A 14033-nucleotide genomic window follows, 5' to 3' on the forward strand; every position below is an offset into this window, starting at 1 on the left:
CCATTTTCCCGCTCAAAACGTTTTGTCGTTGATCTGTAACGGGAATAGCAAACGGTTAGCTTAATCCGGAGAATTTGTACTAGAAAAGGTTGATGACGTACCTTGTCCTTGAGCATGCCCAAGAATTGACCGTAACTTTGAGTCGCCTCCAGCCTGTCCTCGATCAGACAACTCAAGGCCCATTGTCGTAGCGCGGCGTCTCCGTCCTCCTTGACGATGTACAGGTGCGCGTAGTACGGACCGCGTCGCGCTTCCCTCACTTTGCCAATGATCGCGTTGACTCGTTGCGAGAACGGGTTGTCGAGAACTGGCAGGCTGCGCTTGCCCGACATCAAGTCGGCGTACGAAGGCAGGTCGAACACGTCCATGACGAGTTGAGGCACCGCATCGCGTCCGACCCAAAGGAAGATGTTCTGACCGTCCTCGATCAAGAACAGACCGTGACGTTCGAGGCGTTCGGACGAGAGCGGGAGAGGGTGAGGGAGAATCACTCCGGCATCCGAAATCGTACCACACTGAAACAAGAGTTTTTGATCAGCTCGGTTCTTGCTGCTCTAGTTGGACGCAAGAGAAATTCCCTCACCTCCTTCGGCATGTTGTGAAGCGAGTAGAATACGGGGTGAAGGTAGGGGATCAAGAGTTGAGAAGGAAGCGTAGTCAACAGTGCCTGAGCGTACGATCTCACGTCTGACGGGATCATCGTGCTGTGTCGAAGACCAGTCTACAAAGTTTGGAAGGTCCAAAGGAAACACGTTCAGTCTCGACGAAAATAATTACATGTCGGAAAGGTATCTGTAAAAAACGACTTACGTTCTTGAGCAGACCGAGCATGAGCAGAGGCAAGAACTTCATGTTGTCCGCGATGACGAGTTGAGGACTCGCACCACTTCCCGCGCTGGTCATGGTCGCCTTGTACGTTCCCAAGATGTCGACCAACTTGTTCGAGACGGCGTCTCTCGCATCCTCCAATTTGCTCTGCGTGCTCCGCTCGACTGCCTTGTTCGCGAGGAGGGTAGCGAGACCGACCGTGTCGACGCTCGCATAAAGCTCCGAGATCGAGGAAGTCGTTGGCAGGGCGAGAGTGACAACTCGGATGCGTCGCTCTCCATAGCAGGTCGTGTGCAGGACGGCAGTTTGGAACACGACGAACGGCGCCGAGATGGGGTCTTCGATCTGGATCTCGATCGCGTACGACTGATCCATCGGTACCGCCGGGAGGGAAAGCAAGTCGGTCGATCGCACGAAAAAGTTGCCGTGGAACGCCGACATTCGAATACCTTGGAGAATGGATCGTCGTGAACAGTCAATACCAAAGGAAGAAGAGAGAATTGTTGGGGAAGAAGGTAGCTCACCCCGAGATGCACGGACGCGCATAACAGCTTCGAGACAGATCGGGTCGGAAATGACAGTGCCAAACTCGTGAGCAAACTTGAGAGCGTCTTCGGACCTGGCAGCGTTGAAAGAAGGGTAGTAATACGTTTGACCTCCGGTATACCGAGGGAGACCACCTGACAATGTCATCGGACAGCGCCTCGTCAGTTTCGTTACAAGAACGGGCACGAGTAATTCGCAGCTCACTGAGAGTCGAGACATCGGTGTAGGCGGACGAGAACAGCCACATGTCGACCGAGACTTGACTTCTCGAACATTCGATCGCGAACGTTTTGTAGAAGCTGGTCTGAGCTTGGAGCAGAGTCGATTCTTTCGGAGTACCGAGAATCTTGCTGTCTTCGCGGTTCTTGAGTGCACCCGGGCCCAAGTTGGGCAGCGATGCCGAGAGACAGATGATTTTGCCACCAACGTGAGACTGCTCGTTCCTCAGGTCATCAGACTCTTCTGAATATTGCCACAAAACCGGGGGGAAACTGAACATACGATGAGTTTGAACGCGGCCTGAAGACCAGCGCCGAGCGCGTTGCCGGTGTTGTGAGTGTCGTGGAACATGTCGTTCAGACGACTGAGGAGGTTCTCGATACCAGCCTTTGCCTCGACGAGGTTGACAAGGATGTCGTTTGGTTTCGGCAGGAAGACATCGTCGAGGTCTCCAACGACGAGCATGGTTGGGTCGGGAGCGCCAGCCTACCAGTCACAATATCATCTAAGGAGGGCACGAGCAGCACGTTCGAGGGGTTTGGCACTCACGGCGAGGGTGAAGAAGTGCAGACAGGAATCGACTCCAATGATGGCAATCTTTGTCCGACTGTCGTCGTTAGGCAAACGGTCGAGCGACTCGAGGAGAGTGCGCGCGGCAGTGGCGACCATTCCCGTCGAGACGGCCGAGTACGACACGTCGATCACGAAGATGTAGATTGGTGGTTGCGGCGCACGAACCTGGCAATTAGCGGGCCCGACCTGGGTCAGCGGGAAACTCCGAATCAAGTTGTAGATAAAGTCGCGCACCATGTACTCGGTAGGGGCGACAAATTCGACGACGCTGCTGTTGAGTTCGTGACGAGCGTATCGGTCTGCCGGTTGGTTCTTGTCCTGATCCCAATCGAACATCTGCGGCACCTCGTTCGATAGGTTGCACATGCAACATTTCCATCGCTGTCCTCCTTCAATGAAGGTCACGTAAGGGTTGATGTATGTCCGGCACCGTCGACAACGGGCGATCACGGTGTCTGAAACTACCGGAACTTCCGCCTGCACCACAAGGTCACATTCAGTCAGCTTACTCTCTGACAGAATCACCTAGATGACATGCGCAACTCACATCTCCTGGCTTCAGACTTCGGTACGGGGTGAGGATGAGCGCGAGGGGCAGTTTCGATTTCTGTAGCAGCGAGTTGGTTGTCGGAACTGCGTTGATCGTCATGCGCTGGTATGATGGATCTGCGTTCCTGGTCTCGGCTTGCGAGAAGGAAGCCTGGCAGTCAAGAAAATAAATAAAGAGTGAGCATTGTCCTGGTGATGCGTTACATGAATGAGCACGCGCGGTTCCTCACGTTGGGGGGCAAACGGATCTCTGGAGGTTGCATCGTCATCAACTCGAGCGGGTTCAAGGGAGTTTTGATGAGGTCGACTGTAGCCGGGTTTGCTTGACCTCTCGGAGCCGCCGCTGTCGCACCGGGACCGCCACCCATTCCCATCTGTCCAAATTGATTCGACAGCTGCTGAACCCCACCTTGAGCTCCTCCATATCCGGGTGCAGCAGCGCCCGGGGGACCTGCGGGTACGGGGGCTCCAGCGCCAGGTTGGACAAACTCGTTACCCGGTTGAGGTGCCCCTGTGGCAGGGCTGAAGAATTGGCCTCCAGCGCCAGCACCATTCATGGCGTCTGTCGGTGCTGGACCTGCCGCCGGGGAGAAGAATCCGGCGGTGCTCTGCGAGTGCCCGTGACCCGGGCCGCTCGGGACGGAACCGCCAGACATTTCGCCTGCGATGTACGCTGCAGTGTCTCGTGCGTACTGCCTTCGACCCGGTCGAGCTGCGCGGGCAGCGGCGAGGTCCTGAGCGGGCGAGAGCCCAGGAGCTGGCGGCGGGTTGGCCATGCCGACGGGAGGCGCGACCGGAGCGGGTGCAGAGGGGTTCATCTGGGGTTGCTGGTGATAAGGATCGACAGGCGGTTGGTGCTGTTGCGGCTGCTGTTGGACTTTCGCGCCTGGACCACCGTTGTAGGGTGGGATTGCAGGTCGAGACGGTGAACCGACGGGAGGGATCCGGGGTGCGCCGAAGCTCGAGAGGGGCTGGCGGGTGAAGCCATTTGGAGAGGATGCGACCGGTCCCGAGATGGAAGCGTGAACACCGTGACGGGCACCGGCGAAAGGACGTTGTCCGGGAGGAGGGAGAGGCGCAGACGCAGGGAAGTTGTACTGCGATCGACCGGTTGCGTTTTCTGTCACAACGAGACGAGATTGTCAGTCTCGTGAGTGTTGGCAGCTAGAGTCGCGTTGCGGTAGCCAGGGCCGGCACGAGAGAGCCGCTGAGCCTCTCGGGTTTCTCGGCTCGATTGCAGCGGGGTTCAGACCGATTGCCTCGATCAGGACGTTGCCATGCTGTTGACGAGACTGCTGGTCGCAGGAGAGCGACGCGCAGACGAGATCGAGGGCGTGTGGGACTCGTGTCGTTCACGCTGGTCGTGTCGTCGTCGGGCATGCGATCTGCGCGCTGGACAGAGGGCGAGCGAGACTAACCGACAAAGAGGTTGCGTCCGACGGTGGGATCCCTGCAGAGCGCATAGGCGCGACACGAGATGGGGCAACGCGTGAGCCGACGTGGGACAGCATCCTTCGCGATGATTCACGTGAGACGGGATCGAGACTGACCATTCCGATCGCCAGCCCGGAGGCAGCGGCGGGTGCGGCATCGCTTGGCTTGCCATCGTCGGTTCGAGGTGCGGGTCGAGAACGCGGTGGGCGAGAGCGTCGTGGGCGAGACGGGTTCATGTTGACTTTCCGATCGACATCGCTTGCGTCTCGGTCTCTCGTTGCCGACTGCCTCAGTCCGCCATGTTGTCAGCTCGCTGCTCGATCAATATCGGAGCTGCGTGCTGTGCGAGATCTGCCAAGCGTCGGCGCTGCCTCTCGACCGCATCCGCATCCGATACTGCACCTGCGCAGGGGCCGTACCGCATTCTCTTCTTTGGCGCCGACACCTTCAGCTGTGTCACGCTTGACACCCTGTACCGCGAGCGCAAAGGTATGTCGACATGCGCCTCGAGCCAGAGCCAAAATTGACCAGCTCCAATCCTCAGATTTGATCCAACATCTCGTCGTGGTCACCCCACCTGACCAACGTACTGGACGGCGCCTTAAAGAAATCCATCGACGTGATTAGTCTCTCATGTGGCCTTCCGGTGTCCTCATGCTTGGAACTGATCCACTTTTGTTGCACGAGATCCCAGCGCCGCTGCGACTGCTCGCCGAGACCCTCGAGCTCCCATCGATTGCGCTGCCCCCGACCCTTCTTCGAGACTGGAGCGTACGTAGTCTCTTCTTTCCCTATCCCAAAGCGCTCCTCATCTGATTCGTACCTGTTCAGCCTCCCCCAGAGTTTCTCGCTTCGGACTCTGGGGCAGCCCCTCTCGCGTCCTCGCTGCTCATCACCGCGTCGTTCGGCCACCTCCTTCCCACGTCTCTCCTTGCTCGCTTCCACTCTCTCAACACCCTCAACCTACATCCTTCTCTCCTGCCCAAATACCGTGGAGCCGCGCCAATACAGTGGGGCATCATCAACGGAGATGCTGACCTCGAAGGGGGTATGGGCGTCACGATTCAAGAATTGTCGAGAGGCAAATTCGATCGAGGCAGGATCCTCGGCCAGGAACGAGTCGTCAGTTTTTCTAACCGCCTGATCAAAACCCCATCATGATAAACCGGGAACTCGGATTGATCTCGATTGGGTAAAATTTTACACAGAACATACCGCGGAATTCGGACTTTGTCACTCTCGAGCCAATCCTCGCTCGAGCGGGAGGTCAGCTCCTTTCCAACATCTTGCTCGACCTTCCGAAATATCAGGTAGGTTCCCCTCATCGATTTTGTCTCATTCGCGATAAGGTTTGACAAGACGAACCTTTCTCCTCCTGAAACAGCTCAACGCGAAACCCCAAGATGAGAATCTAGCAAGTTCTGCACCAAAACTCACGAAAGAGACATCTCGAATCGACTGGTCAACCATGTCGGCAATCGATCTAACCCGACGACAAAGAGGGGTTGGACATCAAGTGAGTTCAAATCGCGGGTTTTTCCTTTTCCCCATTTTGAGCAGCGTTGATCCCCTTCCGAAAAAAACCCCTAATGGGAAATCTCGAATTCCAGTATCCTTTGTGGACTACGATCAAAGCGCCTGCAACTACCCTTTCGAGTCCTCAACAACTCCAACTCGTGCTGGATCCTGTACCCGATACCCTACTGAGGTCATCTCTCGCGTCGAATTTGCCCAACCCACTTGTTCCTGGCTCCCTGATCCATCACTCGAAACAGATCTTTGTCGCAACAAAGTCAACAAACTCGATCCAAGAGGACAAAGATCGAATTCAAGTCGTCAAGGTCGAAAAGGTTAAAAAGGAAGGAGGGAAATGGGTCGAGTCGAAGGAGTGGTGGAACGGGATCAAACGTTCGATCGGGACTTGCGGATCCGTTCAGTTGTCGTGATGCAAGAAACTTGTTTCGCCTTCTTCTTCTTCCGGAATACACACGATAAAAAGTCGAAGAGTTGTCTCCTTTCGAGCGCGAAACGAGGTTTTTGATGAGAGGACAAGGAATGCGCGGCTCTCTCGATTCGAGTGATGGTCCCTGCGAGCCAAACCCTTTCTTTGCCCCTTACTCGCTTGGCTCCCTTTTTTTGACCGTGTCCTCCTTGTGTAAACCTCTTCTTTACGAGTATTTGTCCTCCATCGTGACGTTCACTTGTCTTTCAAGTCGTGGTGGGTTACCGAGTCTTGCTTCATCGAGTCCCATCCCTCGCAGATCCAACTTGAGTCGTGCCGCACGTTTCCCGTTCAAATAGAACCTGTACAATTCCTTCTCCCTCACGAACCCCATCTTTTCGTAAAACCCGAGCGCTTCTCGATTGTCACTTTCGGTTTCGAGGACAAACTCGTCCGGGATCGAACATTGCCAATGAGATGGGTGAGGAATCGGTACAGTCGAGAGGAACGTTTTGGGAGGATCGAGCATTGTCGTCAATGACAATCTCAAGAGATGAGTAGCTAAGCGTACTGTCTGAATTCAGCTTCTTCTTTTTTTTCCCTGAATCTCCGGGGGGGGGGGTTTTGTGAGACGACAAAACGTACCGATCCCTTTACCCCTCGAATCTTTCCGAACACTCAACATGGCCAAGTACCCTCTCATCCTGTACCTCTTCCTGACACCGGTGATGGGATCTTGAACAGTCGAACCTCCAGCTGCTTGGTCGGTCCAAATACGTTCAGTTTCAGGATCGGGTACGGGTACGAGAGTCGATGATTTCGAGTGAGGTTCAAGTTTCGAAATGATGACTCCTACTGGAGTTTCTCCCGAGAATGCCTGGTCATTTCGGAGATAGTGTCAGCGCCATCAAAAGAATATTGGGAAAAGGGGTAAACTGACAAAGAAACACAGATGGGGCCATTCGTCGAGAAAGTATCGATAAGTGTACAAGTTGTACGGTTCACTCAATTCGTCATCGACGAGAGCGACAATGTGTTCCAAATCTTGTTCGCCTTTGTACGCTCGGTAGGTGATTGAAGAAGCGCGAGATGAGGGATCGGGTTCGAGGTTCAATGATGACATGCTTGTCGTCGGCGCGTTCGACGAGTCTTGGTGCTGAGATACCGACATGATGGCCAAGTACCCGAATCACCGTGTGAGGCTGACCAAGCTTGGTACGGGAGCTTTCGATGTGAGTGAACGCGGCGGTGCTGGGATGAAACTCGCGGAGTTCTATGATCCCCTATTTTGACTTGATTTGCTTTTCATAATGACAAAGGTGAATCCATCTGGCAGGTACTTTCTCGCTATTGCTATTCTCTCGAGCGCAACCCAAAACCAAAAACTCCTCGCTTGGCTCGTCTTGGGCATCAAGCTGTGATTTGCTCGCCAACGAGACAAAATGTTTGCAGAGTTCAACGGGCTTTTGCTTTACTCGTCATCTTCCTCGTCAACATCTTCTCGATCGCCTGCTTGTTCAACAATCTGTTGAATCTCGCTAGGACCTTCCTGTTCAGCCGCACTCTCGTCTCCGGTAGCTTCCTCGACTCTCACTTGACCGCCGTTCTTCTTCTTCTTCGACTTTTTGTCCTTGCTCGAGCCTCCCGCCGCGTCGATCGATTTCGATGATTTTTTAGACGACGACTTCTTCTTTGACGGTGGCGGTACATCCCAGGCCCACAGCGGGATGAACGAATCAACCTATAAAAATTCAAGGATGAGACTGGGCTCCATAGACGGTGGAGAAAAGAGAAAAGCGGTCTTGGGTAGCTTACGAATCCAACATCGGCAAACAGGTTCGGGAACAACCAGATTCCAGGACTGAAGAGCAGTTTCGTCGCGACCCACCCGATCAGCCGGATGATCGCGAGACCAAAGAACGCGGCGATCAAACCCAAAACTCCGACAGAGAGGTACCACACTCCGATACGCATCTTGATCGGCCACAGTGGGAACATGACTCCTGCGAGCACGACGACGACCATGGCGCCCGCGAGTGCGAGCTGTTTGATCGGGTTCGGATCGACCAACCACACGTAGTACTCGTCGGGTTGGAACAGTTGTTGCGGGTTGATCTGGATCGCTTTCACTCCCGGACTGATCGTCTGGCCGACGTTGACTCGTAGGAAGAACGTGTACGGGATCAACGAATGAAGGTATTCACGCGCGGCGTCCTTGGATGCGGGAGGAGGTGGCACGCCCTTCAATTTCGCGTACGCTGGAGACAGGAGCGCTTTGATCGCCGCTTTGCCTATGCAAGGAAGAGCTACTCTGTCAACATGGCCGATCCCAGTTGGAGAAGAGACACGAGGGATGGACGGACCTTTGAAGTAGTCGTGACGTTTGCCAGCGAGGGCACCAGTCTTGATTTTGATCTGCGACTTGTTGCGGAGCCAGTCGATGACGATCTTGGTCTCGGCTGTCTCGACACGAGAGCCGACGCGGGACCAAGTCAGCGGGAGAGGGACGACGATGATGTGGAAGTAAGCCTTCGCGCGTTGATCGAGACTCACGCGATGCCTTGACCTGATGGTCCTTCATGTTGCTCCCACTCATTGCTTGCGCACGCGATCGCGATTCGAGAGAGTGAGCGAGATGGGGAAGGAAGCGAGACGCGTCGTCGCGCCGCGCTGGATCCTTTCGATCGTCTCTCCCCGACCTGCGCCACAAGCGCGGGACTCTCGCTCGATGGAGTTCAACCTCTCGGAAGAGCTCGTCCTGCTCGCGCAACATTCTTCCAACTTGTCCGAGTACCCGATCGACTCGCAATCCGGAGTCGACTTTCTCGATCAACATGAGCAGACCCACACCCTCAACCGTCCGTACTCGCCTCGCACGAACGTCAGGAACCGCTGACTGAAGTGTCTCGAGCTCCTAGGCATTGTCGACACGCTCGCAACCGACTCGAGCGAGATTGTGGATCAGTCAACTTTCGACAAACTGCGCTCCCTGATCAAGTAGGTCCGTTCTCGCTTACTCTGTACGCACTGGCAAGCTCAAGCTGTCGATCAAACAGAGTTGCGGACCAGCTTTCGGGACCAACCCTCTCGAAACTCGTCGACTCTTTACTCTCTGGTGCGTTCTTCTCTCCTGCCTCACTATTCCTGGGCTCTGAAGAGCTGACGAACCGCATCATCAGGCTTTTCCACCGAGATTGATCAGACGAGACAATCCGAGAACCCTTCGGATCACACAGCGTACAGAGCGCACAAGACCGCGCTTGAATGCTACGCGTTCCTCGTCAGCTGGTTTGTCACCGTAGCCGAGAAGCTCGCTCAGAGTGCGAGTGCAACCGCAGCGATCGAAACGACCGCGACTGGCCGCAAGAAAGCTCCAACCAAGAAGAAGAAGACGTCTACGAAGGACGAGTTTGTATGGACAGATTCGATCCCGACCGTGCTCGAAGTGCTCGTCAAAGCATTGCGAGTCCTGCGCACGGAACGCATTTGGCAGACCACTGCCGAACGTGATGAGCTCGTGTCGAACTGTTTCCTGAAACCGGCAAACCTGCTCGCCGAAACAGAATCGTACCTCAAGATCGTGCCGATCAAAGCTGGCATCTTCAGAGTCTTGTGCCTCGCCGCCAAGAACCATGGCCAGTCTTTCAGTACGTCGCTTCCTTTACCTCTCGCTCTTTCGTCGACAAGCACGAGCTCATGCCTCGTGACGCTCGTCTAGATGTCCAGATGACCATCATGCAGAACCTGCAGTACAACGAACACCTGAGTGAGCCTATGGCAGAACTCGTGACGGTCTACTCGAAAGAGTTTGACAATGACATTTTGGGAGAAAAAGTTCTTGGGTGCGTCTGTCCTGCCTCGAACTCCCACTGAAGTTGCGAATAGTCAACTAACCCGTTAGGTTCAAACGTCTAGAGAGATTGCCGATCGCAATTTCTCGAGTCAGGATACGAAGGGACCGAGGAGTTTCAGCAAATTCTTGATCCGATTATGTGAGATCAGTCCGAGGCTGGTCTTGAAGCAGATCGTTCTCCTCCAGAAGCATCTCGATTCCGAGGTCAGTTCCGGACCTTCTCGCGCTTTGGTCGTCTGCGGCAAAGCGAGCTGAAGCACTTGACTTTTTTCGCTCGTCGAAAGTCGTATCCGATGCGCAACTCGATCCTTGAAATCCTGTCACTGTTGATCCGGGAACTTTCCCTCTCGGATCCTTCGACGCTCGATTCGATCGGCATGTCGGACGAGTCCAAGATCAAGCGAGAACTACAGTCCTTCTTTGGACTCCTGTTCGAACGATTGTTGGATCTCAACAGCTACGTGAGGAGCAAAGTCGCGAGTTTGTTGATCAAGACTTGCGAGTAAGCGGCCTCTTCCTCAGTGGCGATTCCCAAGCTTGTTCAGGGCTGACGCGCATACGATACCCATCAGCCTGCCCGTTCAATTCCCGGCATTGCGGCTGGAACTCACGCAGCTTACGATTCGGTCCCTCCACGACAAGTCGTCCCAAGTTCGCAAGAATTGTCTCGCCCTGTTGACGAAACTCGTTTTGACGCACCCGTACGGGATGATGCACGGGGGAGAACTCGAACTGAGCGTGTGGCAACAACGACTCGAACAACTCGAGAACGAGCTCAAGGTACTCGATCTGCCTGATCAGGGCGAAATCGAGGCGAGGAAACTCATGGATGACAACAACGAAGAAGACGAGGAGGATCACAAGATGCAGGAACAGGAGAACGCAGCAGAAGAGGATGATGCTGAGGATGAGGACGACGAGTCTGACGCGGAGGGTACTCCCAAAAAACGCAAACCCCTCGTCAAGAACAAACATCTCGATCGGATCAAGCAACAGGACAAGAAAGGGCCAAGGCGTTCATCACTCGATCTCGCGGCAGAATCGCAGAAGAACTTGCTCGCGACCGTCGATTCGGAAACTCTTCAACGACTCCGGTTGACGAAACAGTACTACACAGACGCGATCTCGTTCATCGAGGCGATCGAGGCGAGCATGAATACTGTGACAGAGTTGCTCGCGAGCAGTGTCAAGAGTGAAGTGCTCGAGGCGATGGAGTTTTGCAAGACCGCGAAAGAGTACAAGATCGAAGCGGCTGAGGTCAGTGAACCTCGACAATTTATCCCCTCCCTTTACCATCATTGACATTGGCGGCGTGGACGTATTACAGCAAGGAGTGAGGCGTATGTTGCACCTCATCTGGTCGAAGGATGAAGCGGCTCCTACGGCAGCAGTCACGACGGGCGACGATGCCGAAGATGGCCAAAAGGAAGTCAAAGGAATTCGTTCGAGACTGATCGAGTGCTACTCTCAACTGTACTTTGAGCCTCCTCAAGATCTCAACCATAAAGACCAAGTAGCGTTCGTGGCCCGCAACGTGATCGAGTGCGTACATCAGAGTCAGTCTGTAGCGGTGATTGGAAGACTGACCTTTTTCGAGTCATGTTCCAGGCTTACAAGGGACGCCACCCTGGCAGAGTTGACGTCGCTCGAAGCTCTCCTCGCAGTCATGATGTCGCGAGGAGTTGTCGAGGACGATGTTATCCTCAAATTGTGGCAGGTCTACAGTGCGTAACCTTGGCTTCTGCTTTTGATTGATCCCCGCTGAACTCCTTGTCCTTCACGATTTTCAAAAGGTACGTCGAAAGACATCCCCAAGTTTCAACGACGCGGTGCGATCATCACACTCGGCATGTTTGCCCAACCGAAACCCGAGGTGGTGGCCGATCACGTCGATACATTGCTCAAGATTGGTCTCGGATCTCTCGGCAGAGTGAGTGACTGTTCCAGACCCTGCCATCGAGGCCGCGGGACTGATTGTTCCTGCCAACTCTGTTTAGGCGGACCTTGTCCTGGCAAAGTATACTTGTATCGCACTTGGTCGAGTGGCCGGCAGTGTCAAGAAGGTCAAAGGTTCTCTCAACGACGTATCTGTGCGGTTACCCATGGACTCGGCAGTCTTTTCTCGATTGGCCAACACGATCCAAGCCCCTTCAAAGAGCAAAGAATGGTCGGTCGATAGAGTCTCACCAATTTCATGCGACTGCGGAGTCCGGATGACTGACATCAAAGTCGTTATGTACCTGCTCTTCAGGTTCAGCATGGCCGAACAAGCCGTCAATACGATCTACGTCCTCGGAGATCAACCAGACGCCCTCTGCTCCGACATTCTGCGGCAGATGACTGCTCGAGTCTTCGGCCCGAAACCCGCTGCACCTTCCTCCGAGCGAACGGATAGGCAAGATCAAGACGACGAATCGTCACGAGCCTTGGATCACGAACAGGTCGAGGACGAGAGAGCGAACGAGCAAGAAGACGGCGCCGAGAGAGAATCTGTCACAGGCAACGCTTTCGAGTTGTCACAGCTCATCTTCGTTGCTGGACACTGTGCGATCAAACAACTCGTGCATCTCGAGCTCGTTGAACGAGATCTCAAACGTCGCAAGGCCGAGGACGACAAGACGAAAGGAGGCAAGAAATCGGGAGACGACGAGCTTGATCAAGTCGCAGGCTCCGTTGAAGACGAGATCGGAGACACGATTGCAATCGCGCGAGAGAAGGAACTGCTGTACGGGCCACAGAGTCTGCTGCAGGTGTTTGGGCCGATGGCTGCAACCATTGTCTCTCAACCGAAAGTCTACCGAGTGAGCTCAAAGACTTTTGCGATCGCAAGGGATCGAGGGAATGCTGACATCGCTGTTGCCATAGAACCCGATGCTCAAAACAGCTGCGACGCTAGCCCTGTCCAAATTCATGTGTGTCTCGTCCGAGTTCTGCGCCGAGCATCTCATGATGCTCTTCAAGGTGCTCGAAACGTCTCGCGAACCGGCTGTTCGATCCAACATTGTCATCGCGTTGGGCGACATTGCCGTATGCTTTTCGACGATCATGGACGAGAACTCGGATCGCCTGTACGCGGGTCTGCACGACAAGGACCTCACCGTCAAGAAGAACACTCTCATGGTTCTAACCCATTTGATCCTGAACGGCATGATCAAGGTCAAGGGACAACTGGGAGAAATGGCAAAATGCCTTTCAGACGAGGACAAGCGCATCAAGGATCTCGCCCACCTGTTCTTCGAGGAACTCGCGACCAAGGACAAGGCAATCTACAACAACTTGCCCGACATCATCTCGCACCTCTCGAGCGGTGAAATGCCCGTTGCCGAAGACACGTTCCAAACCTCGATGCGATTCATCTTCAAGTTTGTAGACAAAGCAAGTCGCTGCTCATGAAGAGGATCCTTGACTCGTGGCTAACGTGTGACAAAATTCGTGACATGCAGAAAAAGGAAGCCGAATCGATTGTCGAGAAACTCTGTCAACGCTTCACCTCGACTACGGAAGCTCGGCAGTGGCGGGACATTGCATTCTGTCTCTCCTTGTTGCCATTCAACTCTGACGCCGCCGTCAAGAAGCTTACGGAAGGTACGGTCTGAGCGTTTTCTACTGCTTCGGGCGGATCCGGCACTAACTCTAACTACGCCCATGTTGTAGGTCTCCCCTTCTACCAAGACAAGCTGCACGAGGAAACTGTCTACAAGCGATTCGGCGAGATTCTCATCAAGGTGAGCTGAACTCGACTTCTCGATTACTCCCCGCTTCGTCTCTGAAAGTAGACGCTTCGTTGCAGATCCGTGCGCCAACCAACAAGCTCTCAAAGACGGACGGCGAGCTCAAAGAGTTTGAGGATGCTCTCGAACGTTACCGCGCCAAGGGCACTGAGGAGCAAGAGATGCAGCGCAAGGTTCAGAAGAGTCGCAAGAAGGGAGGCGCGAAATCCGCTGCTCCCCCGACGCGGCGGACGACCAGGAGAAAGGCACAATCAACCCCTCCGTCGAGTCCCGAGAAGTGAAGCGATTGTGTCTCGTTTCCCGGTGTTGTCGGTTTTTCGTATTTCGCCAGTGTTGTCATTATCATGCCCATCTTCAA

At 54.5% G+C, this 14033-nt stretch overlaps 5 protein-coding genes across 5 annotated transcripts; 2 read left to right on the top strand and 3 right to left on the bottom strand.

Annotated features, from left to right (window-relative positions):
- Positions 1 to 12: 12 nt before the first annotated feature.
- On the bottom strand, positions 13 to 4321 carry JCM15063_003994 (uncharacterized protein; the record flags this gene model as incomplete). The annotated part of the gene is made up of 13 exons (XM_076677038.1): positions 13 to 33; positions 102 to 515; positions 584 to 721; positions 811 to 1277; positions 1353 to 1508; positions 1579 to 1807; positions 1876 to 2079; positions 2143 to 2331; positions 2401 to 2643; positions 2714 to 2866; positions 2946 to 3835; positions 4134 to 4165; positions 4266 to 4321. The coding sequence occupies 13 exons, from the start codon at positions 4319 to 4321 to the stop codon at positions 13 to 15; spliced, it is 3192 nt and encodes a 1063-aa protein (XP_076536020.1).
- A 127-nt stretch (positions 4322 to 4448) lies between these two features.
- On the top strand, positions 4449 to 6095 carry FMT1 (methionyl-tRNA formyltransferase; the record flags this gene model as incomplete). Its single annotated transcript, XM_076677039.1, has 7 exons — positions 4449 to 4638; positions 4694 to 4768; positions 4844 to 4920; positions 4981 to 5271; positions 5358 to 5459; positions 5534 to 5665; positions 5760 to 6095. 7 exons carry the CDS (start codon positions 4449 to 4451, stop codon positions 6093 to 6095), a joined length of 1203 nt encoding a protein of 400 aa, XP_076536021.1.
- A 222-nt stretch (positions 6096 to 6317) lies between these two features.
- On the bottom strand, positions 6318 to 7262 carry MAK3 (peptide alpha-N-acetyltransferase MAK3; the record flags this gene model as incomplete). The annotated part of the gene is made up of 3 exons (XM_076677040.1): positions 6318 to 6652; positions 6737 to 6968; positions 7032 to 7262. 3 exons carry the CDS (start codon positions 7260 to 7262, stop codon positions 6318 to 6320), a joined length of 798 nt encoding a protein of 265 aa, XP_076536022.1.
- Positions 7263 to 7562: 300 nt separating this feature from the next.
- On the bottom strand, positions 7563 to 8687 carry SEC62 (Sec63 complex subunit SEC62; the record flags this gene model as incomplete). Its single annotated transcript, XM_076677041.1, has 4 exons — positions 7563 to 7832; positions 7907 to 8382; positions 8455 to 8550; positions 8645 to 8687. 4 exons carry the CDS (start codon positions 8685 to 8687, stop codon positions 7563 to 7565), a joined length of 885 nt encoding a protein of 294 aa, XP_076536023.1.
- Positions 8688 to 8819: 132 nt separating this feature from the next.
- Positions 8820 to 13956, top strand: YCS4 (condensin subunit YCS4; the record flags this gene model as incomplete). The annotated part of the gene is made up of 17 exons (XM_076677042.1): positions 8820 to 8949; positions 9010 to 9088; positions 9148 to 9206; positions 9271 to 9738; positions 9810 to 9933; positions 10007 to 10148; positions 10229 to 10446; positions 10517 to 11201; positions 11272 to 11486; positions 11553 to 11668; positions 11738 to 11874; positions 11942 to 12111; positions 12196 to 12745; positions 12810 to 13310; positions 13388 to 13529; positions 13599 to 13669; positions 13735 to 13956. 17 exons carry the CDS (start codon positions 8820 to 8822, stop codon positions 13954 to 13956), a joined length of 4029 nt encoding a protein of 1342 aa, XP_076536024.1.
- Positions 13957 to 14033: the final 77 nt, after the last annotated feature.

This window comes from Sporobolomyces koalae (genome assembly GCF_050403365.1).
Source record: "Sporobolomyces koalae JCM15063 DNA, S_koalae_JCM15063T_v1_ctg6, whole genome shotgun sequence".
Lineage (NCBI taxonomy): Eukaryota > Fungi > Basidiomycota > Microbotryomycetes > Sporidiobolales > Sporidiobolaceae > Sporobolomyces > Sporobolomyces koalae.